At 39.8% G+C, this 24,763-nt stretch overlaps 1 protein-coding gene across 2 annotated transcripts; it reads left to right on the top strand.

Annotated features, from left to right (window-relative positions):
- Positions 1 to 1,409: 1,409 nt before the first annotated feature.
- lpcat1 (lysophosphatidylcholine acyltransferase 1) lies at positions 1,410 to 23,698 on the top strand. 2 transcript variants are annotated; one of them, XM_040122745.1, is made up of 14 exons: positions 1,410 to 1,689; positions 8,650 to 8,789; positions 9,045 to 9,259; positions 10,678 to 10,790; positions 11,050 to 11,110; positions 16,105 to 16,163; positions 17,748 to 17,782; positions 18,037 to 18,091; positions 18,296 to 18,378; positions 18,473 to 18,598; positions 19,371 to 19,524; positions 20,987 to 21,085; positions 21,162 to 21,303; positions 21,471 to 21,793. In XM_040122745.1, the coding sequence occupies exons 1-14, from the start codon at positions 1,603 to 1,605 to the stop codon at positions 21,776 to 21,778; spliced, it is 1,677 nt and encodes a 558-aa protein (XP_039978679.1). In that variant the 5' UTR covers positions 1,410 to 1,602; the 3' UTR covers positions 21,779 to 21,793. The 2 variants fall into 2 exon arrangements, with proteins under 2 accessions (XP_039978679.1, XP_039978680.1); XM_040122746.1 differs by lacking the exon at positions 21,471 to 21,793 and adding an exon at positions 21,861 to 23,698 and having other exon boundaries at positions 1,412 to 1,689.
- The last annotated feature ends 1,065 nt before the right edge of the window (positions 23,699 to 24,763 follow it).

The raw sequence follows: 24,763 nt of genomic DNA, 5'->3' as shown, positions 1-24,763 counted from the left end.
GAGTTCCACTGTGATGATGAGTGATTACAACTGTGGTTCAGTGAGCAACTTGGTGTCCACAGAGGTTTAATGCCAAAATGAGCACAAACATTTTTGGTGTAGAGTCGATAAACCTGTCATCCCCCGGGTACAATGTAGATCAGTCATCAGTGGTTTTGAGAAACAACAAAGTCTGTTTGAAGGGGCAGTTGCTGTCATCTAGTAAAAAAAAAACACTTGGCAGAAATTGATGGGTGGATCAAATGAAGGAGGAAACTCAACTTCAAATACATACTGAATCTCAGTGAAGGTCAATCACCTCAAACATCTCAAAAACACATTCCACAGGCAGTCACAGAGTTCTTATCTTCTTATCGGCTGACTGTTATATGTGTGTGTGTGTGTGTGTGTGTGTGTGTGTGTGTGTGTGTGTGTGTGTGTGAGCACATGGGTCAGTGTGTCTGTCATGGTCACACCTGCGCTCAAGCATCCACTTTTCTACAAAAGGCTGAGTTAGGGCTTGTTCATTTAGGTTGTAAATTGTTGCACTTCCTTAGTGAAATCCCTCTGTTTACAAATTCTGTGGCTTCCCCCATGCAAAGTCTGTTGTGTTTAGATTCACAGTTGCATAAGTACAGTAGCTCAGTATGTTTATTTTATCATAGGATTGGGCACTTACTCTCTTAAGGAGACTCAGTTGTGAGTTTATCTGGTGCACCCAGCTAAAACTAATGGAGTCTAATACAACAGTCCTGCGATAACTCCTCCCTTCATGAAGGTTATAACGCTCAGTTTTTGTGGCAGCTCTTTTAGAGAGTTGTTGATTCAACTGTATGATCATTTTGGAGGATGTAGGGTGTGGGGCTGTCTTGCATTGTACAGAGAGGCGTGTCTGTTATTTAGCCTAGCACTAAGGATACAAATATTGGAAACACTTGTCAGTGTACAATGATCAGCCAGAATGGTGTTTTCTGCCAAGACATTAAACGCGGTGAGTGGTCTTAATGTCGCGGCTGATCGGTGTACGAAGTACAACCGGCACTAGTTTTACTTGGTGTACCTAATAAAACTGGCATTTTACATGCGTGTGTTTACACATGTGCGACCGGGTTTCGAGATTTGTTCGCTCGCCTTCAAAATAAAAGCTGGCACACGATGCATTCATGCATGGCAATGTTTCTGAGTATATACCAAGCATGATGTATATCTTTGGGGAAAATACGAGTACAAATGAAAAAGTTAGGCTAAACAAGGATTTGTGGGCGGGCACCTTTACACCTATACCCGGGGTGTGTACACATAATCTTAAGGCACAATGTTACATTTAAAATAATACGCTAAAATGCTAAGCTGCAGAGGCACGAATCTTATTTTGAATCTTATAACCGGAATTCACGTCGTTCGTCCTTGCTAGCTTGTTGTAAGTGAGCACTCCTCCCCGTCCAGCATCAGTCTCTCCTCTAGCTGGCGGGAGGTGGCGTGAGCGCCGGGGAACTCTGTGTTCAGCGGCACAAAACGGCGAACGCAACGCAACGCAACGCAACGCAACTCAACGTTACGGGGCATTTTTGGAACCGACTTTTTCTTTCTTCGTTTTCCTTTTTGGGTGTCAGGTCGTCAGCAATGAAGTGGTCAAACAGTCGTCCCCCCAGAGTGGGTAGAAACCCCTTCGTCCACAAGCTGAAATTCACCTTGACAGAGAAGATAAGGGTAAGACAATTAAGATACCGAATGATAAATTAATTATCATAGTTAAACATCCCTTCGGCATCTAAAGCTACTCCCAAGTACCCTGTCTATGTTATGTGTGCCTAGTAAATTTACCGCACTTTACCATTACCCACCTTGTTAGGGGCTGACAGACACTTTCTTGCGGGCCAGTTTACACTCCGCTGATGTAACATGCTAACATTGTATCACAGAAAAACATTGGGAAGAAGTTCTTCAGCCCGAGGAGGAGGAGAGCTACAGTGTTGTGACTATCTAGGAAACGTGGTTCCGCCGTGTTTTTTTGGTCGTAGTCAGTGATAATGGAGAGCACGACTCACCTTAAGTTGTCCTCGTAGGGTGACAACAAACATTTTAAGGAGACAAAAACCACGTGTTCGGCAAAACATTCACTCATTCACCTCTTCAAAGTCCTTCCACGGATTATACTCATACATTTGACAGCCCACTATAGCACATGCTACGAGTTAACTTCATTAAGATTTACCTCAGTCTTGTCTTAGCAGGAGTTTACTCTCCCATCTCCATATACTGTAGATGCATGGTAAATCATAGACACACTACAGATTGTTATTTGTCACAGGGAACCTCGACTGGAACATATGTTTTGTAGTTCTGAACTAGTAACTCTTCAGCCCTCGGTAGAGTTGGGGTATCTAAATAAGGGCAACATCTGTGCAGTTGTACATTTAGCTGACATTTAGGGGGGAAAACAATTAGCGACCAGTTTTTGTTGTTGTTGTTGTTGTTGTGCTCCATTGTGAGTGTTAGCTGAAACGTGAGGTGTCATTATGTGACCAGCCGTTAACCCCACATTTTCCTGGATGGATCTGCAAAGCCACAGTTGAATCTTGATTGACCAAAATTTGCACATCAGACATTTGCATCAGATTTTACACTGCGCACCTGCTGACAATGGGGAAGTGCTTTTCCAAAATGCGCTCCAAACAACTGAAATCCATCTATTATTTTATTGTACTATTTACCAGTCATAGTGATGCTTACTGATCAGGGAAACAAACACTTGACCTCCTCCCACATTCTCCCACTGTCAGTCAACACTTCTCTGTTTCTAGCTGTTTCTTTTGAATCATCCGATTGAATGTGCACACACACAGAGGCACACATTGTTTTCACTTGGTTGCTAGCATAGGGATAAACAAGCTAGCCAAGTTTAATATGTACTCGAAACTCATTACTATCATTACTTATGATAGTCCTTGTTAGAATGGATCAGTTTCCAGGATGTCATAGCAAGAGTGACTAATGGTTTGCGTTAGGTTATTGTCAGTGTTTATGAACTGTCCAGTTAGGTCCCTTCAAGGTGGGGGGGCTGTCCTAGCCCATACTCAATTACAGTGTCGCACATTTAAAGAAGACGCTAAAGCACAAGGCACCTGCTGTAGGCCAAACATGAACATGCAGGTGGAAGGTGAGATGCTCTGCTGGTTCTGCTACACATGGACAGCTGTGGCTGCAACCTAAATCAACCATCAAAATCGATGGAATCTCTATGCTGGAGGACGGCAGTCAGGCCAAATGCCTCCTCATCAATCAACCAATGGATCAATCGAGTTTCATGCGTAGTGATTGGCGAGGTCTGCTGACAGCATTACTGTCCTGGACACACATTGCTAACATAGTCTGACTGACCAGCTAATGGAATAAACCTCTGAAAATAGTCTAAGTGCAATGGAAACAAGTAGCAAAATACTTTTTTGTGGAAGCCCATTATATAGTTTGCAGTCATACAATGACACAAGAGGAGGAAGTGCACTCCTGCTGCCTCCACCCCCATCAGGTTTATCTGTTTCCCCATAGCCCCAGGGCCCAGAGGTGCCTGCTTTCATTCACAACAAAACATACAAAGCACAAGGCACAGGAAATTGGCCTTTATGTTGGCATGGTGGATTCCCAACAATTATGTTCCACTAAGACAAGTGGTAAAACCAGACCTTTTGCCTTTTCTGTTATAATGCTTTTAAGCTTGGTTTTGTGAAGACCTTCCAATCGCTTCAGTTTGGCTTGCTGAATACTCTAACTCTCTAACTAAAACACTATTTTCCCAGTATTGTCGTTGCTGGAAGAATGTTTTTGTTAGTACATATTTTTGGCAGGTTTTCCATCGGAGGTTGTAGTAGATCGTAAACAGTTTCCTTGCTTTGCCAGAAGACAGCAGCAGTCCCATGAATTTAAATTGGACCACGTAGTTCACACCTCCCACTGCCTGCTTCTAGTGCAGCGCTGAGGTGTGTTTTTCCACTTCACCTATTCACTTGGACTCAGTGGCAGACACGCAACTAGTCACACGTACACAAGCACGAGCTCAGCCTGAACGGAAGCATTACTTCCTAGATGCCACAGGCTTTAGTTATATATGATTGCATGACATGAAATTTTTTTAAGGTCTGTGTCTGCTTTTGAATCTGTGTGTCTGTTACAGGGAGATGATAACTGCTGCTCAATGCCTAAGCACATTACTCCTCCTGGCACTTGGTCTTTCTAGAAATTTTTTCTCACTTCCAGTAAACATGATCAGCAGCACTGTAGACCAACAAGGTCAGCAAGTGAAACAGATGAACAGACAGTAGCACTAATTCCAGCTGAGTCACACATTGCTGAACAGTGAACAGAATACAGCCATGGCTGCCAGCACTTCAGCTTGCAGACAAAATTCCTCTGAAACCCAATAGAGCTGCACTGTCCCGAGACTGGATTGGGAACCTTCTTAAATATCAATTAATTTATCAAATGATTAACAATTTGACTATTTCAGTGTTGAAAATTAAGTCTGTAGTGTGTGCTACAGGCCTTCTAAAAAAGGTTGAAGAAAAATTTGACCAGCACACATTTTACTCCTGGGGAAAGACAAATATTTAATGCCGGAGGTGATTTCTACAGTATATACAGCAAACAGCAAGTAACAGGTTCTACTACCTTTGGCTTGTACCTGGTGGGCTCAATTCAAACTGCCTGGCCTCACGTGCTGCGTGTCACACAGCTTTAATCTGTACACCAGCAACATGACAAACAGCAGGACAGGTTGAGTGCTTCTTGAGCCCCCAGGTGGAAAAGAGCACATTTCCTTTGGGTAATTGAAAACAATTGGCCAAGAGCAATTAGACCTCACTACAGGGTATAGAGCAGTTAAAAGTGTGCTGGGCCACATTGCTCGGGGGAGTAAGGTGTTGTGTAGCGTGGCTATGGAAAAGCAGGTAATAGTGTGTCAGTGCCTGTCTGAAAATAATTTTTCAAAATTATTTAATTTGATAAATTGTGTATTATTTAATAAAATGCTGGTTACTTTCTGAATTAATAGTTTGGTCAAAACACATTCAGAAAACAGCGATAAATGCCCATCACATTATCCCAGAGTCCACGGTGACATTAGCAAATATATTGTTTTGTTCCTCCAATGTTCCAAAACCCCAAGCTTTGATAAAAAATAGAATATACCCCGGGGGCTATCAGTACGCGTCACCAGGGTTATTTACTCAGACTTTAGAAAGCCCCCTTCAGAGCCACGTTAGACATTACAAAACTGTTTTCACCGGCTGAGTAGTATGCTAAGTAAACTGGTTTTCCTGTATAAAATTTGGGGAGAGCCCCTTTAATATTCAAATAAAAATGCAGCAGATTACTAAGTGAGTCAAGCATTTCATTTAAATAAGGTTTAAGGAATGAATAGATTGTGTAAAACACTTTTATAGAGCTCTATCTTTCCGCAACATCCTTTTTAGTGAGGTAAGATCGATTGCTCCATGGCTCCGCTTTACCCCATACGTCCCTGCTGCTTGGTGAGGCATCTATTCCATTGTGTGTCTCTGTGTACATTTATAGATGATGGTATGTGTCAGATGCTTGCCTTTTCATGTTATACACTCGTATGTCTGTGTTTGCGTTACAGTGCAGTTGACTGACATATACAGTATGGCGTGTGTGTTTAGAAAACGGAAGTGCTGTAGGATGAGCTGAATGACTCCATGCCTTAATGGCCCCTGACAGCTTTATTGCTGCCATACGTACAAACAGAAGGTTTGTGTGTTTGTGTGGCAGGAGACAATGGGACCATCATGGTTTCCCAGGGTCTTCTGAATATTTAACATATAACAGAATGGTCACCAGATCTTCCCCTCAGGTCAAAACAGGACATTTTCTGCTCTTCTGTCTTAGGAGTAGTAACTTATGTACCATAGAACTAGAACTACTTACTTAAGTTATTACTATTTACTTGTATAAATAAGATCAAAGTGGAATTCTCCCCAACATTTGATGATTTTTTTTTTTTTTTTTTTTTTTTTTAAATCACAATTAGTCATCATTTGCTAGGACTCTATGGAGATCTAAAGTGTTCAATATTAAATAAGACATTCAGAAATACATAATGAAACAAATAAATGCGCACAATATATGATTTGAAAAACAATTATATATTTTTAAAACTTAGCTCAGTATTGTGAAATGTTATTTTATCTGAATAGTGAACATCATACAAACATGGCTGCCAACTTTCCAGCTCACAAACAAAATACCTGTGAAATCCAATAGAACTGCACTGTCCTGAAATTAGATTGGGACCCTTCTCAAATCTGAGTAAATATCTCAAATGATTGACACTTTTGGCTATTTCAGGATAAATATATATATTTTTTAAATATTAGCACACTTTTGTGAAATGTTGACATCATTAGGGTTTTCTCAGTTTTTTTCACACCTGAGGAAACTCCCCTTAGAGCCACAGAAGACAATATAAAACTTTTATTTACAGAGTAGTGCCCCTCATGACGAGTGGAGTGCCCCTTTAACACTGATTTTGCCAATCCTGCACAGGAGAGGAAGGTTTTGGAAGATATGTAACAGAAATATAAGGAGTACAGCAACCCTTTATTGCCATTAGAGAATATTAAGTTGCTTTTATATGAGAGTGAGGATGTGTGGTATAATTGAGACCAGCTTACTAAAGTGTATTTTTATAGCAAATTTCAAATCATCAGCACTGGATGGGCTGGTGCTCTCATAAAACTCTCGAAATTGCTCCCCTCTACCCTGCCCTGACTCGTTCTCATGCCACCTCCCGAGAAAATGTCAGCAGATCCTCCCAGATGGATGTGTTAAGCTCTGATGATGACTGCACCGTGCATCAGGCATGGGGGTGGGGAGGGCGGGAGAGGCGTTAGAGCATCATAAATCACCCCCATTACTGTTTATTTATTAATACAGCCCTGCAGTGTGCACCTGGGCTCACCCAGGGAGGGAAGTGCACAAGGAAGAAAAGAAAGATGGGGTAGGAAGGGAGGAGGTTAGATATTATTCCCCAGAGTGATGCCAAAAAGCACATCAATTCAAAGTAGGAGGAAAACAGTTGAAGGGAAAGCAGCATGGTAAATGAAGGTGCAGCAGAACAAATAGACATAGGGAGTGCGATATTGATGGACGGATGGCTGGATAGATGGATAGCTGAGGAGAGGAATTCCACTGGGATTCGAGATTACTGTAAAGCAGGCGGGGAGGCTGATGAGAGGGAAAAGAGGGAGCGTGTTGAAAGTGTGGGATGAAGAGATCGAACGGGGTCAGACAAGGAGGAAGGAGCTTAAAATGTCACGCAGTCTGAATTTACACTGTAGGCAGTGACATTTTGACCCCATTAGTACACACACATGCCCACATGCCACATCTCTCATTACAGAGTAAGAGGAATGGCATGACGGGCCAGTCAGCTGACTTTTCGTCTTTTCTGTGGCACTCTGGCTTCAATAAGCGACAAGACTTAAACAGCATAACAAGTGGCTGAACTCAGCCACATAAACTGGTACAGAGTTGCCTTAATTTGTCTCCTACCTTACTATTTATATAAAAAAATCTCACTGGTATTACGCAGAATCAGTCAAAATTAGCCTTATAACAGAAAGATTTTTAGCCCTGCTAGCAATGTGGATCTAGTGATGGTAAAGTCAGTCTGTCAGTTAGCTGGTCCACCACTTTGGTCCAGACTGAAATATCTGAACAACTGCTTTTTTTGAAAAAATTTTTTTACAGACATTAATGATCCCCCAAGGATGAAGCCTATTGATTTTGGTGATCCTCTGACTTTTCCTCTAGTGCCTCTCCTGTGAAGTATCTCAACATCCACTGGATAGACATGTACAAAATTTGGCAAAGATTTTCATGGTTCCCAGTCAGTGACATCAGCATAGTGAGCTGTAAAAATGGCATTTTTTTACATTTCAAGATAAATCTACGTAAGCTATTGAAAATATCCTTTGAAAGTAGTAGATGGGACAGAGTAGTATTAAGAGACATATTATCATTATAATGAAAAATAGGTAACTTTTATTGGATGACAGTTTTTTGTCTGACATTAAAAAGAAAAAAAAACGTTTGGACTAATAAAGAATGTCTCTACGAGATCGAAATCATACTGAAGTGAAGACTGAATTTCAATAATATGAGATTTTTTTTCTTTTGGTATTTAGATTCAAACACAATCTAATATTTAAACAACATTTTCTATCAGTAGTTAACTAGTATTGATATATAAATAAATAGATATTGGATATATAAGCCTTTAAGCTCCAGGGGTTCCTAAGCAGGAAAGTATGATTAGAGCATGACTTTTAGTGTGTGTGTGTGATCGATAGACGGTTGTTTGTTCCTTCCTGTATGCACAGCTGGAATGTGCGTGTCCCCCTCTTGACCGTATAGGATGTGCAGGAATCTTTTTACTGTATAGGAATGTACAGTATGTTAAAGACTCTAAGTAGTTATTATTTGACAGATGTCTAAAAAAGCCACCGGAATGTTAAACACTTGTACAGTGAATAATAGGTTGTGGCAATGCAGTGGAATGGTAACACTGTGTTGACTGTTCATATCTTCTTTTTATCTTTCTCACATACACATTCTCTCTCTCTCTCTTCTCTTTTGCTCTCTCTCTCTCTCCAGATAGGACTGATGTCGGTTACAGTGTTTCCCGTGCGGCTGCTGCTGGTGTCCTTCCTCATGTTGCTGGCGTGGCCCTTCGCCTTCACAGCCTCCCTGGGACGTTCTGAGTTTGCCATTGAGCCACAATCATGGTGGAGGAGGTGTGTGTGTGTGTGTGCGTGTGTGTGTGCGTGTGTGTGCGTGTGTGTGTGCGCGTGTGTGCGTGTGTGTGTGGTGTGTGTGTGTGCATGCGCGCGTGTGCATGCGTGCGTGATAGAGAGAGACAAACAGAGCTACACAAACAAGCCTTTTGTCAACCATAGGATTATCTACTGTTTATTATTGAAACTGAAAATTATTTATATGTCTAAGATTTTAAAAAGCTAAACTCTGCATCAACTGTCTGTATGTCCCAGGTTTATAGACCTGTGTTTACGAGTGATTATGCGAGCCATGTGGTTTTGCGGAGGTTTCCACTGGATCAAAGTGAAAGGGGAACGGGCAGCACCTTCTGAAGTTCCCATCCTCACTGTAGCACCACACTCCACCTACTTTGATGCCATCCCAGTCACCATGACCATGTGCTCCATAGTCACGAAACTGGAAAGCAGGAGCATTCCCGTCTGGGGAAGTGAGTTAAACACATTTCCATCAACTCTACAACCCATAGATTTTAGAAATAAAGTTAGAAATAAAATTAAGAGTGCAGCTGTGTGCCATAAATAACATACAGCATATTTTAAATTTAATGCAAACTGCTGGCACACAATACAAAATTCTATGTAGACGTTATCAGACTGATATGAAAAGATATATGCTCGCTAAAGTTTTATTAGAACTACATTGATATACATTTTTATGTTCATATTGAACTTCTGAATTACTGTAGTGTGTTAACTTACCTTAAAAAGTTCAAACATCAGAGTTGGTTGGCTAAAAGTTGAATGGTCTGGCTTAAAATGTTTTGGGTTTGTAATATTTAACTAAATACCGAATAACAATAGTTTCAAATCCAGTTTTTCAATTTCAGATCAAGGTTCTTAAAATTAAGTTCCAGCTCACTGAAACATACGGTGCATCCAGGCATAAAGCAAAATTGTGGCTATAGTTTGTTGGACAGTGTCAAAAATAATCATTGCATGTTTTTCTACACAGACACTCTGTTGTGTCCCTTACTCGTAACAGTAAAGGATGTGGATGCATTTTTCAGTAAAAATTGAATGCATTTAAACATGATAGTGCTGTAGATACGTCTAGCACTATCACTAGCTACCTGTATACTAGAGAATGAGTCCTGTGTGTTTAGTGTGCAGTGTGTTGGTCTATGAGAGCTGACTTAAGGGAATTGAAAATCAATTAATCCATTAAACATAGACATTTGAATAATACAGTCACATATTTGAAATGTTAAAAATCCATTATTTTGTTTTTTTTTAAAAATGTATTGGAATCTGATTTTGAAAAGATCTGCATTAGAAAAATCTAACTACAACATCAAAATTTAAAAATAATAATTAATTTAAAATTTCTACTACTGAAAGCAATATTTGAGCTGTCCTTGGCTAAACTCTGGTGAGCAGGAAATAATAACTTTGGGACGCATCGGGACATAACACCGGGGTTAAAATTTGTGTAGATATTTGGTATATTTTGGTGAAAATCTGTTTAAAAAAAAAAAAAACCCATTGGAAACAGTGATCCTTAATTTTACCTAATACCTCACTTACTCCTTAACCTCTCCACATGCATCTCTCTGGCCCAGTGTCCTCTAATTTAGTTTTGATCTTAAAACTGGTTGCATCTTGATTTTTGAGGTCTGACTGTACATTCAAATGTCGATATACACCTAAAACTACTTAATTATCCTAACACGATTCTTAAATTAACCTCATGTCACTTAAGGGAATGTTTTAATCAAAGCTAAACCTTTTAAAAAGCTTTTCGTTTAGCTGAAAAGCTCTGAAGATTAACTTAACTTTTATCATTTCTCTTTTCATTCTTTGTTCTGGCATACATCCAAAATCTACCTCTTCATCATCGTCCTCCCAGCTCTGATCAGCTACATCCGGCCAGTGTTTGTGTTTCGGACAGACCAGGACTCCAGAAAAAAAACTGTAGAGGAAATTAAGCGGAGAGCACAATCTGGAGGGGAGTGGCCTCAGGTATATGAATATGAATACGCACATAAAGGCATGCAAATGCACACTCACACTCTCACTCACACACACACAAGGACATAAGTTCAGCTCATACCACATAGGGACTGAAAGCTGATAGCATAAATACAGCGGGTCACACATAGTTCATACAGAACAAGGCCAATTTAAAACAATGGATAAAAGTAAGGTGTGTGTGTGTACGTCTGTGTGTACCTGTGTACGTGTGTACGTACGCACTTTAATATGTAATTGTTTGTTCCAGATCATGATATTTCCAGAGGGGACATGCACCAACAGGTCGGGTCTCATCTTATTCAAGGCTGGTATGTGTTCAGACCCCTTCCTGTTTTAGGCTGATCTTGAACCCAGGTGGAAGGTAGGGCTGTGTGTCTGTGCGTGCGTGGGTGTCTTTAAAAATTTATTGTCACATTGTCATTTGATACATTATTACAAAAATATCAATTACAGCTGCGCTAAAACTTCCATTTTCCATTATTATACCCTTCTCATAGACGCAAACCAATCTTATTTTTTTATTGGAGTTTTAGGGGCAGAAACATATTATCTTTTGTGGTGCCATTTGTTTTTTCCAAAGGTTTGCTTCTCTGTGCTTGTCTCTATGGACCAAATTAATAAAGTTAGCCCTTTCACATTTGTCTATTTGTCAGGTTTGGTCGGTTATTCGATCTTTCCATCAGTCCATCCATAAATACTTGCATCCAGACATACTTACATACATATGATATATCCAGCATGTTCTGGGTCTACTCCGGGGTCCTCTATCAGTTGGACTTTGTCTGAAAACTCCGGAGGTATCCTAATCAGAGGCTGAAACCACCTCGACTGGCTCCTTTGGACATGAAGGAGCAAAAGCTCCCTCCAAATGTTAGACCTCCGTACCCCATCTCTAAGGGTGAGCCCAGCCACCCTATGGAGGAAAGTCATATATTTATGATCTCATTCTTTTGGTCGCTACCCAAAGTTCCTGACCATGGGTGAGGGTTGGAACATAGATTAACTGGTAAATTGACAGCTTAGTCCTTTGGCTCAGCTCCCTCTTCACCATAATGGTCCACTACAATGACTGTATTACTGCTGATGCTGCACCAATTTAACATGCTAAACTAAGTGGGTGAACATGATAAACATCATACCTGCTAAACATAAGCATGTCAAAACTGTAACTATCAGTGTGTCAGCATGCTGATGTTAACATTTAGCTCAAAGCACTGCTGACCTTACAGCCTAACAGAGCTGCTAGCACTGCTGTAGACCCTAACGTGTCCACACAGAAAGTGTTTAAACCCTGTTTTTCAGTCATCTGTCTCTCGTGGGTCTGATGGAACGGATACACTTCTCTTTTAAAAGCTAAATCAACCCAGCTGTCTGCTGTCTACACAAGCTGCATAATGGCTTATAACTACAGTGATTGTGTATTGGCCTCTGAGTGCTGTGAAAATGTGGGTGACCTACACTCAATACTGTGCCTGAACATACTGTGTGGACACAGACAGAGGAATGAAGCTGCTGCTGCTGCTGCTCATGATACGCTTCCTGTGTAGACATGGTGTTATTGTTGTTCAACCTACACATACTATAACTCCAAGGGAGATGTTTCATATGTATTCCCAGATGAGAAAAGATTGACACATTCACATTGTAATACAACCCTTCAATGCCACAGTTTTAAAGCTGATCGATTATTTATTTATTTATTTATTTTTATGTTTGTTTAGGTTAGGAAACCAGCATTATTTGTGAAGTGGCTACAGTTGTTGGTAGATTTAAAAATTTGTCAGCTACATTAAGTCTAAATGAGGGTTATTATCCTCCAGAACAGCAGATGCATTGTGCAAACCACAGATCATTACTGTATTTGGTTGTGGTTCTAGGTAATTTCCAGCCAGGGGTGTGTCTGTGTCTTCATGGAGAAGACTGTGAGAGATCACTTTGTTCAGCATTCATCTAGGTTAGTGTGCCTGGACTTGTATGTGATTATTAATGCATGGAGTTGGCGGCATTGCTGCCAACGCCAGGTGTAGACGCCAGGGTAAATTAATTTTATACTTGGCCCAACAGGTTTGATGGTTCATGTCTTTCTAAAGGACATCTCAACAGGACCCCTAACCGTTGCACCCTTTTTTTTTTTGGGCTTGTATTTCTGCTCACCTTTCCCTCTGTGTGTGTGTCAGTGTGTGTGTCAGTGTATTGTCAGGCATTGTTCCCTGCCTGCCCTGTCTAATCCCCTTTCTTCCACTCTGTAATTCTGTCATTCCCAGTAAGCCCTGTTGGTCACACTCTGCCCCGTTTTGGTTGTGTGTGTGTGTGCGTGTGGTTGTGTGTGTGTGTGTGTGTGTGTGCATGTGGTTGTGTGGTTGTGTGTGTGTGTGTGTGTGTGTGTGTGGTTGTGTGTTTGTCCAGCTTGGACTGTCTGTTGTGTGGTGCCAGGGCTCTCTGGATGTGCCTCCTCTAGTTATGTCATTTCACTGACTCCCAACAAATCAAAGTGTGTGTGTCTGTGTCTGTGTCTTTGTGTGTTTTTGTGTTTTAATGTGCACGGTGACACCTGTGCCTGACATGCTCTACATATACTTCCAGTCTTTTTTCTCATTTCAAAAAGCCTTTTAATAGAGTAGTCACTTTCATCTTCACTCCTCTCTAGGGCTGAGTATCGTTCAAACATTTTTGATGCCGGTACAATACCTTGATTTTAATACCTGTTCCTGAACAATACTTTTTTGATACCCATGTAATGAAATCAAGTTTAACATAAAGAAAATTACATTTCACGTAACAATACAAATCTTTGTTTTTATTTTTCAGCTCCATGGTATTTTTGACACACTAAAAGCAGTTTCATAACATAAAAAAATAAAAACCTATTTACCACAATGTGGTTTAACTTGTCTGTTTCAACACTTTATTTTAAGTTTCAGGACCTTTGGAATTTTTTCACTCAAAGCAGTTATATAACATAAAAAATAAACCTATTTACCACAACTTGAAGTTGTTTGTTAACATAACATCAATTAATAAAAATGCGTAAAAGCTGAAATTTAACTTGAAACCATCAGATTACCTGACAACTGCTGTACCTTGGCAGTCGTTCAGGAGGTACAGGTAAATTTAGTAAACCATGTACAAAGTTGCCAAATTTTTGTGTTTACTAAACGTTGCCCGCTAAAATCCCAGTTATAGCGCCATCCTCAATAATCTCAGATGAGGGGGAATCCGGTGGTGGAGATTTTTAAGGACGCTCTGTAACGTTAGGTGGACCTGAATGCAGAGAGGGCGTTGTCTGTTCTTCTTGCATTTGAACACGGAGCAACTTTCTGCTCTTAAATATATATTCCATGCATGTTCAACTGTTTCATTAAATTCGTCATGCTGCCGGTTTGGCAGCAATTTCCTTTTTGCATCTATTGCATTGCACACTTTTGGCATCGAGCCCGATAAAATGGAGTATTTTAGATTTTTTTCACCTACTACGTGACGCAAACTGTGCACGTGAGCCCCATCTCTGGGCGTAACAGTGTTTTTCCAGCATGCTTCACTCGTGTTCGTGTAACGTTTCGTTAGACAGCAAATCACCAGCATTATTAGATCTTGGTATAAACATGCAGTACGCTTATTGGTTCACTGGGATTTACTCTCTGAATGACAAGGCATTTTTCAATACTTAATATCTAAGCAATTCGGTCGGTGCCATGAAAGTATCGAAGTTTAATACCCAGCCCTCACCCTCTCTCCCTGTCCATCCTCTCATTATAGACACATAATTATTCGGAAGGTAATAACTCTAATGCTCCTCCATGTTCTTTTATAGTCTTGTGTGCTGCTGGACCAATATGTGGGGTCAATACTATTTTATTCAGGTTCCTTGTTGATTACAGCTGCTCAGATTTAATAGGTGTGTTTGTTTTTCCATCACTGTATTTTGGTTTGACTCAACACGAGGATGTTTTCTGGTATGGAAGCTTTTTACTTCACCACCTTCATAGGTGTCATGTTAAATGGGTAAACCAGCCTCACCCTGCCTTAAAGACCTGTCAATTTATATACATATTTAGCATAGGCGTTTAATATTATATTTTATATTATATTTTTTAGAAGTTTTCTGGCAGTACATTTAAAACTTACAACTTTATACAGCACGTATTTTTTAAATGTTACTTTACTTGTAATTTTACTTTATTTAATTTTACTTTAATTAGCCTTGCTGTGTATTTCATTTCTGTGGAACATCTTGAGTACACATTATCTAGTTTTATCCCAATGAAAATATTCAGAATAATAAAATATTTATGCAATCTGAAAGAATATTTTTGGCCTTAAAAACCTACATGAGTTAAAGCTGCACTAATCAATAATTCTATATGAACAATTGTGAAAATGGCTATGTATAATGCAAAAACAAATTGCTTGTATTGACAAATCCACAGATTATTATCACCCAACTCTGCAGCCCCCCTTAGCTTTACTGAACATTTTAGCATCTTTCAGGTCTTTGTTTTGGTTTTACAGTCCACAACTTTACTATTTTTGTTCACTGCTCTCATCAGCCCCATTTCCAGCAGCCGCAGGCAGCTGTTCTCAATGAATAAGCTTTGAGAAACCCATAGTACACTCCCTGCTCAGCACCAAAAGGCAGACAGACAAAGTTAGCGACTAGCTAGAAAACGTAGTTGAGCACTTAGCAACTAAGGAATAACAAATTCTTCAGGAGCTGGCTGAGACCAAAACAAAGCTAAACTGAGAGTGAATATTGGACTTGCACTCAACAGGCGGACACAAACCAGACTTCAAATCAAAGCTAATGTTGCTCTGTGTCTTTCCCCGGATGTATTAAATAGGCAACAATGTCCTAACACATCAGCACATCCCCTTTAAAGCCTCTTTCAATCCCCCCAAGTGGCCAAAAAAATCAATTAAGCTTTTAAGGTTTAAGCCTTATTCTGATATATTAACACATCTCATTCTAATCTATTCAACCCTCACACAGTAGCTTGAATAGGGCTTTGTCCAGTCATAAATAGTGTATGTAACTTCAATTGGCTTGTCTGTCATCAGCAGGACATTATAGTTTTTGAATAGAGATGCTGTCTGCGGAGGCTGGAGGTTATTTTAAGGTTCCGAGCTTGTCACTCATCTCAACCAGTACACACGACTCAGCCCAATACATTGTTTTGTCTCTGTAGTCAAGTCCGTTAAAATCTGAATAAAATTTTAATGCCAAAACAACGTAGCACATTGGTATATAAATATTTACTAATTGTTTTTGTTTCTCACCACATCCCTCCTCTCTTGTCTTTCTCAGGTGCTTTCATACCAGGACTTCCAGTGCAACCAGTGGTGCTACGCTACCCAAATAAACTGGTAAATACCCTGCATCCTCCCCTTCCTTTTCCACTCTCTTTTCATCCGTTTGACATCTGTAACCTTGGACATAGTTCAACTTTAGCCTGACTCCAGCTATACATACACTGTGTACACACACCTATACATACTGATACACACCTGTGATGTAATGGTTTCTTTCCCTCGCGTTAGTATGTGTTTCTTTTGTGTTGAATGACTTCATGTTCTAGTAGGATGATATTTCATTCCCCTCTTTCTCTCCCTCTTTCACACACCTACACCCACACCCACACGAACATGCACGGGTGTCATGTCTCTCTCACTGCACCTGTCCCCGCTTTCTCATGATTAATGCAGTTCCTGTTACCTAGTTTTTCTTTGTTTCCCTGGAAAGCTTTTGTCACTGTTTCCCCTTTATGCTGAGTTTAGTCACTGTGATGACTTTAGTGACAACGTGGCACTACAAGGAAGTTAAGTCAGGCAAAGAAATTATGAATAAACTGCACTAACAGGGTGAATCGTCCTAAGTTTGTATTTTCCTCTCCAGAATCTTTATTTCTTCACCACCAGACATCTTTCCATTCCATCTATTTCCATCTGTTCAGAGTGCTGTGGTGGCCGCCTGCAACAGGAAATGGGGAATAACAGTAAACAAACTACAACCAGCCACAAAATGTCTAAATAAATTACACAAAATACTGATTGTTACTGAGCCAAATGAAAACATATTTAGCTGTCTTCACTTTCTGACTATATAACTGTGCAACACCAGCAAGCGTTAAGAGAAGCTGAGAACATTTGTTGAAAGCACCCAGATATCTTGCATGGGCCTGTTGAATATGTGATGTTATCTGAACAGTCTCTGATTCATCTGAGTGCTGCTTTATCAAACCTAAGCTGTGTTTACAAATGTTGTTTGGTTTCCTTAGTCCAGATCAAAGCGGAAATAATTCATTTTTGAATTTAAGCTTAAGACAATTAATGTTCTGATTGCTTAGACTGACAGGTCATTGGTGGTAGTTTGGTTCTCCTTTGTCAAGCGCCCACAGTGGCAAATCAGAAAACTAACAGCAAATCATTTTCCACTTCATTCATCTTTGTGGCATTTTTACATATTTATACCCTTTTAATATAAATGACATATAGTTTACATTCTCGCCAACAATTTAAAGATTACTGCAAGTTGATAGATATATTTCTTTGCAGAGGCTTTGAGCTTTTTTGAAAGTTTTGCTGTTGTGTTGTAATGCAGTTTTAATTGAACACTGATCCGAAAAATCTGCATTAATGTGCAGTTCTAAATCGCCATTTCATTTCACTTAATTCGTGAATCACAGAATCTGAGAAGGTGTGGGCAGCAGTTCAGAGGTCTGGAACCAGGCTAAAAAGGTATCGGGATCACAGTATTTAAGCATTTATCAGCAGTAATTGGTACTATGTATAAATTGACGGGATCTTTGGCCACCTTCAATACAAACAACTGACACAAACTTCAACTGAGGTCAGGGAGTTAGTAAACCTGTATGAAACTGAGTCAATGAGGTGTTTCTGTGTTTGTGCGTTTGTCCTAAACCATTTCCTCTTTCTCTTTCCTCTCCACAGGATACTGTTACATGGACGTGGCAAGGTCCCGGAGCGTGAGTGTTTGTTTTTCTTTCACACACTTACATATATCATACACAACACACGCACATACACACAAACACTCCCTCCCACTAAGTATATAGTTAAAACACCAGCGACCTGTTTTTCATTAAAAAGGAGCATAGTAAGATGCTGTAGGGGAGCCTCCATTATCTCCAGTACCATTTGTTCAGTCTTGTCTCCATCCATCATATTATTTTTCTTTTCCTGATCCTTTCTTGTCAAAGCCAACAATTTTATCTTCCAGGTTCAAGATCCTATGGCTCACTCTGTGCCAACCTCATAATCCCATGGAGATCGAGGTGAGTGGTTCAGTAAGCCAGAAGTCAGTAACACTTTATTTTATTCTTCTTTCCAGATTGAGAGAAATATTAACTTGAAATTAAAAAGATAATGGCTGTCTAATATAATGAATGTGATGGGCAATTACATGTTCATTTTACAGCGGATCAGTACACAGTTTCATTACAAGACAAAATGATTAAGTTGATATTCTTTCTCCTCAGTATTTGCCTATTTACACTCCATCAGATGAGGAGAAGGAAAACCCTGCCCTGTTTGCCAATAACGTCAGAAAGCTCATGGCCAAGTAAGTATGTGTTAATGTGTTTGCATAAATCTCTGATCAGCATCGGACAGACATAAATTTAGGTCTTAATAAACTGTTCCCTCCCTCCTGATAGGGCTTTGGAGCTGCCACTCACAGACCTGTCCTTTGATGACCGTGAGATCAGCCTATCACAGGGCCCACTGTGCATTTATGACTACAGCAGCCTGCTGGAGTTTAACCAGCTGGTGTGCCGCTTAGGGTGAGTGGAGGGAGACTGGATTGACTGGGTGAAGGGATGGGTGTCATTCAAGATTTTGTGGAAATGAAGGTAAAGAAACACTGACACCTGATGGTGGGTAGGAAAAAACAAACATAGGGGAATGTGTTGTTTTCAAGACTATTCAGGCAGTTCAGATGAAATGAGGGAAAGGTTTGGTGTTTTATAGCACAAATGGTCTGCCCCAGATCCCACAATTTTATTTAATTTTTTTTTTTTTTTAGGTGAAAGACTATTTATGAAATCATCTGTCAGCATGTGTTTTTCTCATTTGAGCACATAAATAATGAAATCCCCCAGTGGGAATGTTTGTTTCCCTTCTTTGCTAATGAACTCCATTATGAGTGCATTTACTCCTTAAAATACTCGGTGTTAGGACTAGATGTGTAGCATAAACAACCAGTGATAACATGGCTGTGATCATATGCTGAATATGACTGAATCTTTATATGATTATATGATTATGATTATGATTGTTATATGATTCTGTCATGTGACCAGGACCAGTGTAAGCCTTGGTCTGAGGACTCGAAATCCTGAACAGACAAGAGAATATGAACATATTACTCTCGCTTTTTCTTTGCCATTTATGTGCTTTAACCCATTAGATGTTGTGATTGGGTATGTTTTTCACTTTCTCACAGAGAAAGTGAAAAACCTCGTTTCCGTATATGTAGCACATAACCATGTAACTGAGTAATACGCTTTTGCGTTATGTGATTTCTTTATAGTATTTTCTGCTCCACTTTGTCAGGCTGAGAGCAGGAACCAGAGACAAGGTGCTCGAGGAGCAGGCCAAGAGAGCCAGAAAGCTGCAGGGAGACAGGCTGGGTTTAGAGGACTTTGCCCAGTTCCTCAACCTGCCAGTTACAGACACACTTTCACAAGTCCACAGCCTCTTTGACCAGGTAAACACTACGAGGTTCAAGTTACAATAGTTTTTTCTCTAAGCTATGTTAGTTTTGATTTTTAAATTAATATAAGTTAGCATAATAATAAATGGTAAGTCTTTAAACTGGTAAAAGAAGACACATTATTATAAGGTAGGGGGTTAAAAGCAATATTGCTCCAGCTAGACTTTATAGTAGTGTATAGTAATACTACAGGCCCAGCCATCATTAGCTACCAGCCAGGCCCTTAAACCAACTGGAAGACTAAAGGCTGTGCTCTGCCTCGTACAAGTTAAAAATTCTGATTTGTAGCTGAGGGCCAGTACACACTGTTTCTTACTATTAAGCAGTAAAATCTTTGTATCAGTAATAGAGGTCATAAAAAAAATCAAAAATTCAGATCAACTATAGAATAAGAAAAATTACTTAGATGAACAGAAAACACAGAACATTTGTGAAAATACAATTTAAAGCACTTTAAAAGTCTGCCATCTTAATTATATAATGGCTAACAATCCTCTGAGCCCAAATCCACAAAAATCTCAATGGAATAGTTTTCATAGCAGCAAGGGGGCATTTAGAGTTCAACCTTTTTTTTTTTTTTTTTTTTCTCCTTTTTTCTTTTTTTTTTCTTTCAGGAGGTCACAGAGGCACAGTTATAGTATGGGAGAAATGTAGCAGGAAGCAGCTATTCATAATAGCTAAAGTATTTGGGTTGATAATATCATTGACCTCACGTCAACAGTCTTGGTAGAGTTACTGCGGTTTTTAGAAATGCCAGTAAGATCTGAAACGTTTGCTATTCTTGCATCCTTGACGGGTTCCTGATACCTTGACATGTTATCATTTAGGGACCAGACTCAGTTTATTAATTTTGAGTTGTTGTTTGGCCTCTGACCTTCTGTTTTTAGGTACCTTTGGTGTGATCATTTAGACAGGGCAGGGTTTTTAGATGTTATATTCGCTTCCTCTTTCTCAAAAGAGCTTTAGTTTTTAACAAGGACACAGTGTCCCTGATTCAAAGCATCCAAAGGTCTAAACCACTGCAACTACTTTTCACTCTTTAAGGTGACATAGTGAAGGTTTCATGAGTAGAACTCAGCTGACAATGACTGATCAGCTCCCCCTTGTGGAGAATCTGCAGCATACTAAATATGAATGAGTGTGGATTTGTGTGACTGTGGTGTTGCATTTATAAATGACCAAGCTAACATTAATACAGTCCTCTTAGAAGTCATGCTGTTAGATAATTTAGCAGATCTAAAATCAGATCATCAGTAGTGAAACCAGTTGATAAAATGAAAGTCTTTAAAATGACACTGTAATCATCACCACTGAGTGATGATTCTTTTGCAGGAAGTTCTTTTACGTTTACATAATTTCAAGCTACAGATGATTACAAATTTGCAGCAAATTACATTTTTACATAGGATCAGATTTGTTCCTTCACTTCTTCTATTCACTGAATATTTGTCCCCAGCATGGAGATGGACAGATAGACATCAGACACTTTGTCATTGCCCTGTCTACTGTTCATCGACCATCAAAGTCAATGGAGACCCTCAGACTGGCCTTCAAGGTGAGCACATTTGCCAGTTATTCTGGTTCGATGTAGGTTTTAAATCACTGCTCTAAGAATACATGTTGTTGTGCAGATGTATGAGAGTGAGGAGAACGGGGATATCCTAGAGGAGGACCTTGCCAACATCTTGGAAGTAATGCTGGGAGTGGATGAGGTGGAACTTTCAGGTCTGTTTTTAGAGCTTGACAGACCTGACACAGAGAAGATCACATATGGTAAGACCCAGTGTCTGGTAGTACCAAATTTTAAAACATCAGTACAAAATTGTCAGATTACTTGCAGTGCCATGGTACATATGAGACCATCGTGCAAATGATTGACAGCATTTGTCTGTGTTCCTGCTTCCTCTGCGCTGTTACTATCACATTTGATTTCTCCTCAGGCTTTACTGAAGAGGACAAGTACCGCCTGTTGTTGATTTTCCAGGGTCTTTTACATCCACCATCTGTCTTCTCTAGAAACTGTCAAAGCTTTTCTGTTTACTCTTTCTTTCTATATTGTCCTTTTAAAGTGATTTCTACTGTTACCATAAAACAATCCAGCAGACTGGCCATCTGCATACAATGTAAAATGCAGTGTATAGATGAATGGAGGCTGTGTTGGAATCATCATAGTAATTATACTAATGCCTCTAAACAAAAAAAAAAACCTAATCCCGTGTTGTTACAGTGCTTTTTGAATTTCAAATAAAAAAATGATTCCAGTCCCCTCCTTTACATTCACTGACAGTGATGACAGTGATAACTTTTTTATGTTTTGCCCCTTTTTCCAGATGAACTTCATCATTTTATAGAGCAGCATCCATACTTCGTCCAGGACTGCCTCGATTTTAAAGACCATCCTCGCAAATTCTGCCTTGGCCGACCTAAGAGCTGCAATGGCCAGAACAACGACAAAGATGACTGAACGGTCGACATGAGATATCCAACCACTCACATTTACCTTCTATCTGACAAAACAGCATTTCCAGATGCTGCAGCTTGCCTACCACCTCTGTGCCTTTATGTGCAGTTAGGGAAAGAATTGAAAGAGAATAACAAAGGTGTAAGGAAGTGTAGAGATGGATCAATGCAGCACAGGTGATAGATGAAAGTTTCTACTCCATCACTTATTTCAGTTCTCTTCTGAACTTTTTTTTTTTTTTTTTTGCTTTCCTTTGTTTTTAGTCTTCATTATGATATAGAGAAACATGTTTTTTTATGCTCTGTGAATACATAATTTATTTTAAATTTATTTTCTTATGTATGAAGTACAGATATTAAAGAAATTAGCTGATAAAAGGAGGGGTAATTTTAGCCCTGTTGTTGACTTGTTGAAGGTTAGCACTTGTTGATCTCAGGCAAATACACACTATTATGAAGCGCACATTTCTCTCTCTTGCTACTCCTCCTCTACATACATACACGGAAACACTGAAACTTACCTTCGGTCAAAAGGATCAGAATATACAGGACATAATGCTGCCATTCAATGATGATGTTGGGATGTTATCGCACCAAACCACATTATGTAACATAAAATGCCACAGGCAAAAGCAGCCGAAGTTAGCCAATGAATCCAGAGAAATTTCTCCTTAATTTAAGCAGCTATCTCACTGCCATAGAAATACAGCCCAAGAAACCTCGTGAGAAATTAAGTTTGGACAGGGATGATTGATGAGGATCATGGCCCATATTTATCAAGTGTTTCAGAATCCCCCCCCAATGAATCGCCCTGGAAGTTAACCTGGAACTAAAGCTAGAGCTGACAATTATTGATGAAGCCTTCCAAACTGATTTTCAACGAGAGGAAATACGAAGAGTTTGACTTTGCTGATTTACTACATTCTCGGCTGCAAGTATTATTTAATAGTAGCATTTTTTTTATGTATGTGGGCAAATAATATAGATGACTAAGATATGTAGGTTATATGCAAAACTATGATATCAAAATAAATAAAAGGGTTAAATCTTATAATATTTACTGATAATCTATTTGCATTAGAATGCTTCAACTATTGTTTGTGACGGACCCCAATCATGACTATTCCAAAGCTGCACTTTCCCTGTTGCAGGGAGGTTTTAGGACCTCAGTTTTGAAAAATGTCAGTCAGGTCCCTATCAAATGGCAGCTTCTAACAGGTAAACACACCTCTGGAGCTCTCCTGATTAAAGGCTGAGATAGGAGTCATTCCATGGGTTAAGACAGTTCAGAAGAGGCTTTTACTCAGTCCTAAAAGTAGAACTGAAGACGCATCACAATTTTTGGCCGTTTATTAGTTATTTCCTACCCTGAAGGGCTTGATAAATACAGGCCCAGGACTGACACTTCAGGGCAGTTGCTGCCTTCTGAATTTTGATTGGTGTTTTTATCCAACTGCATTTCTTTTACTGGTAGTTTGAGAAATAATATGACTACATTTTTTGCAAAATTTTAAATTCAGTACTGCTTTCCAAAAATAGTATTTCTCCTGCTCTCCTGTATTTCTCTACTGGTTGAAATATGAATCTCAGATGGTTTATGCTGGACTGATGCATTCTATACCATATTTCTGCAATGTTCCTCTAATGTTTATGTCACAATAGGGGTCTTGAATGCAGAAATCAAAGCTATTTGCTTTTATTTAAAAAATAAAGTGCTTTCAGTTTTGTGTGTTGTCACCTGCAGTTTTTGTCCCACTAGGTGGAGCTCTGGGTTCACACGTTCATCTCAAAGGGGTCGGACTTCTTTGAGTCCCTCAAACTGACTTATAGCATTTACTATCTACGAATCAAATCGGTGGTTCTAAATTTTAAAAAGCCCTCAGTGATGAAATATTGTTCATAGCTTTATTTACTCAACTGTATATTCTGTCCATATTGTCTATGCTCAGGTTCTTCTCTCTCTTGTTTTCCTTTGAAACATTTCTTCAGGCATTACTTACCTGCTATTGCTTTCATAATGCTTCATCTTTTCTGAGTCCACATGATGGTGCTAGCTCCCTAAACTATACACACCAGAGAGCCCATGCACCACTGCCCACCTGATGGACAGGAAAAGCATTACCTCATCCCTTCCTTTCATTCCTTCAGGTAAAAATAGACAGATTAAGCCGGGGCTTTGATGAGCGAAACCTACAGAGGAGGTGTGGAAGCAGGGAGAGAGGGATAGAGATGGAGGAGAGAGACTAAATGGATCGTTCTGCTCCAAATCCAATTCCTAATAGCTGGAGGGAGGGTGGGTGGGAGGAGGGAGAAGAAGTCAAAGAAAGAGGAGAGGGAGAGGGGGAGTGGAGATATAACGTCTAACAATTAAGACCTGCCTTCAGGGTTTAAAGAAGAAGCTTTGTTGAGAACATATAAATTGCTCATTGAGCAGTGCCTCTCTGGAGTCTCTCTCAGATACTCCTGCCTCAAAGGAATCTGCCATAAAAGACAGCAGCAACAGCAGCAGCCCACCTCACAGGAGGGCTGGAATCTGTTCATAGTATTTGGGGATCCATCTCCAGCCGTCATCCTGGCCAAGCAAAATACCCCCTACAGTAAACACAAACCTGGATCGAATCCCAGTTACTGTAGCTGGGGAAACATAACAGCATATCCACTGGAGATCCCTCGTGTCAACTGTACTTTGCAGGGTCAAAGATCCAGCACAGCTAACAGCTATTTATTTTTGTTTTACAGGCCAAGTGGATGAGCCTCTTGATAGCCTATGGTT

Source organism: Xiphias gladius, chromosome 24 (genome assembly GCF_016859285.1).
Source record: "Xiphias gladius isolate SHS-SW01 ecotype Sanya breed wild chromosome 24, ASM1685928v1, whole genome shotgun sequence".
In the NCBI taxonomy this organism is placed as follows: domain Eukaryota; kingdom Metazoa; phylum Chordata; class Actinopteri; order Istiophoriformes; family Xiphiidae; genus Xiphias; species Xiphias gladius.
The sequence above is the reverse complement of the archived record's forward strand: the minus strand, read 5'-3'. Positions and strand labels throughout refer to the sequence as shown.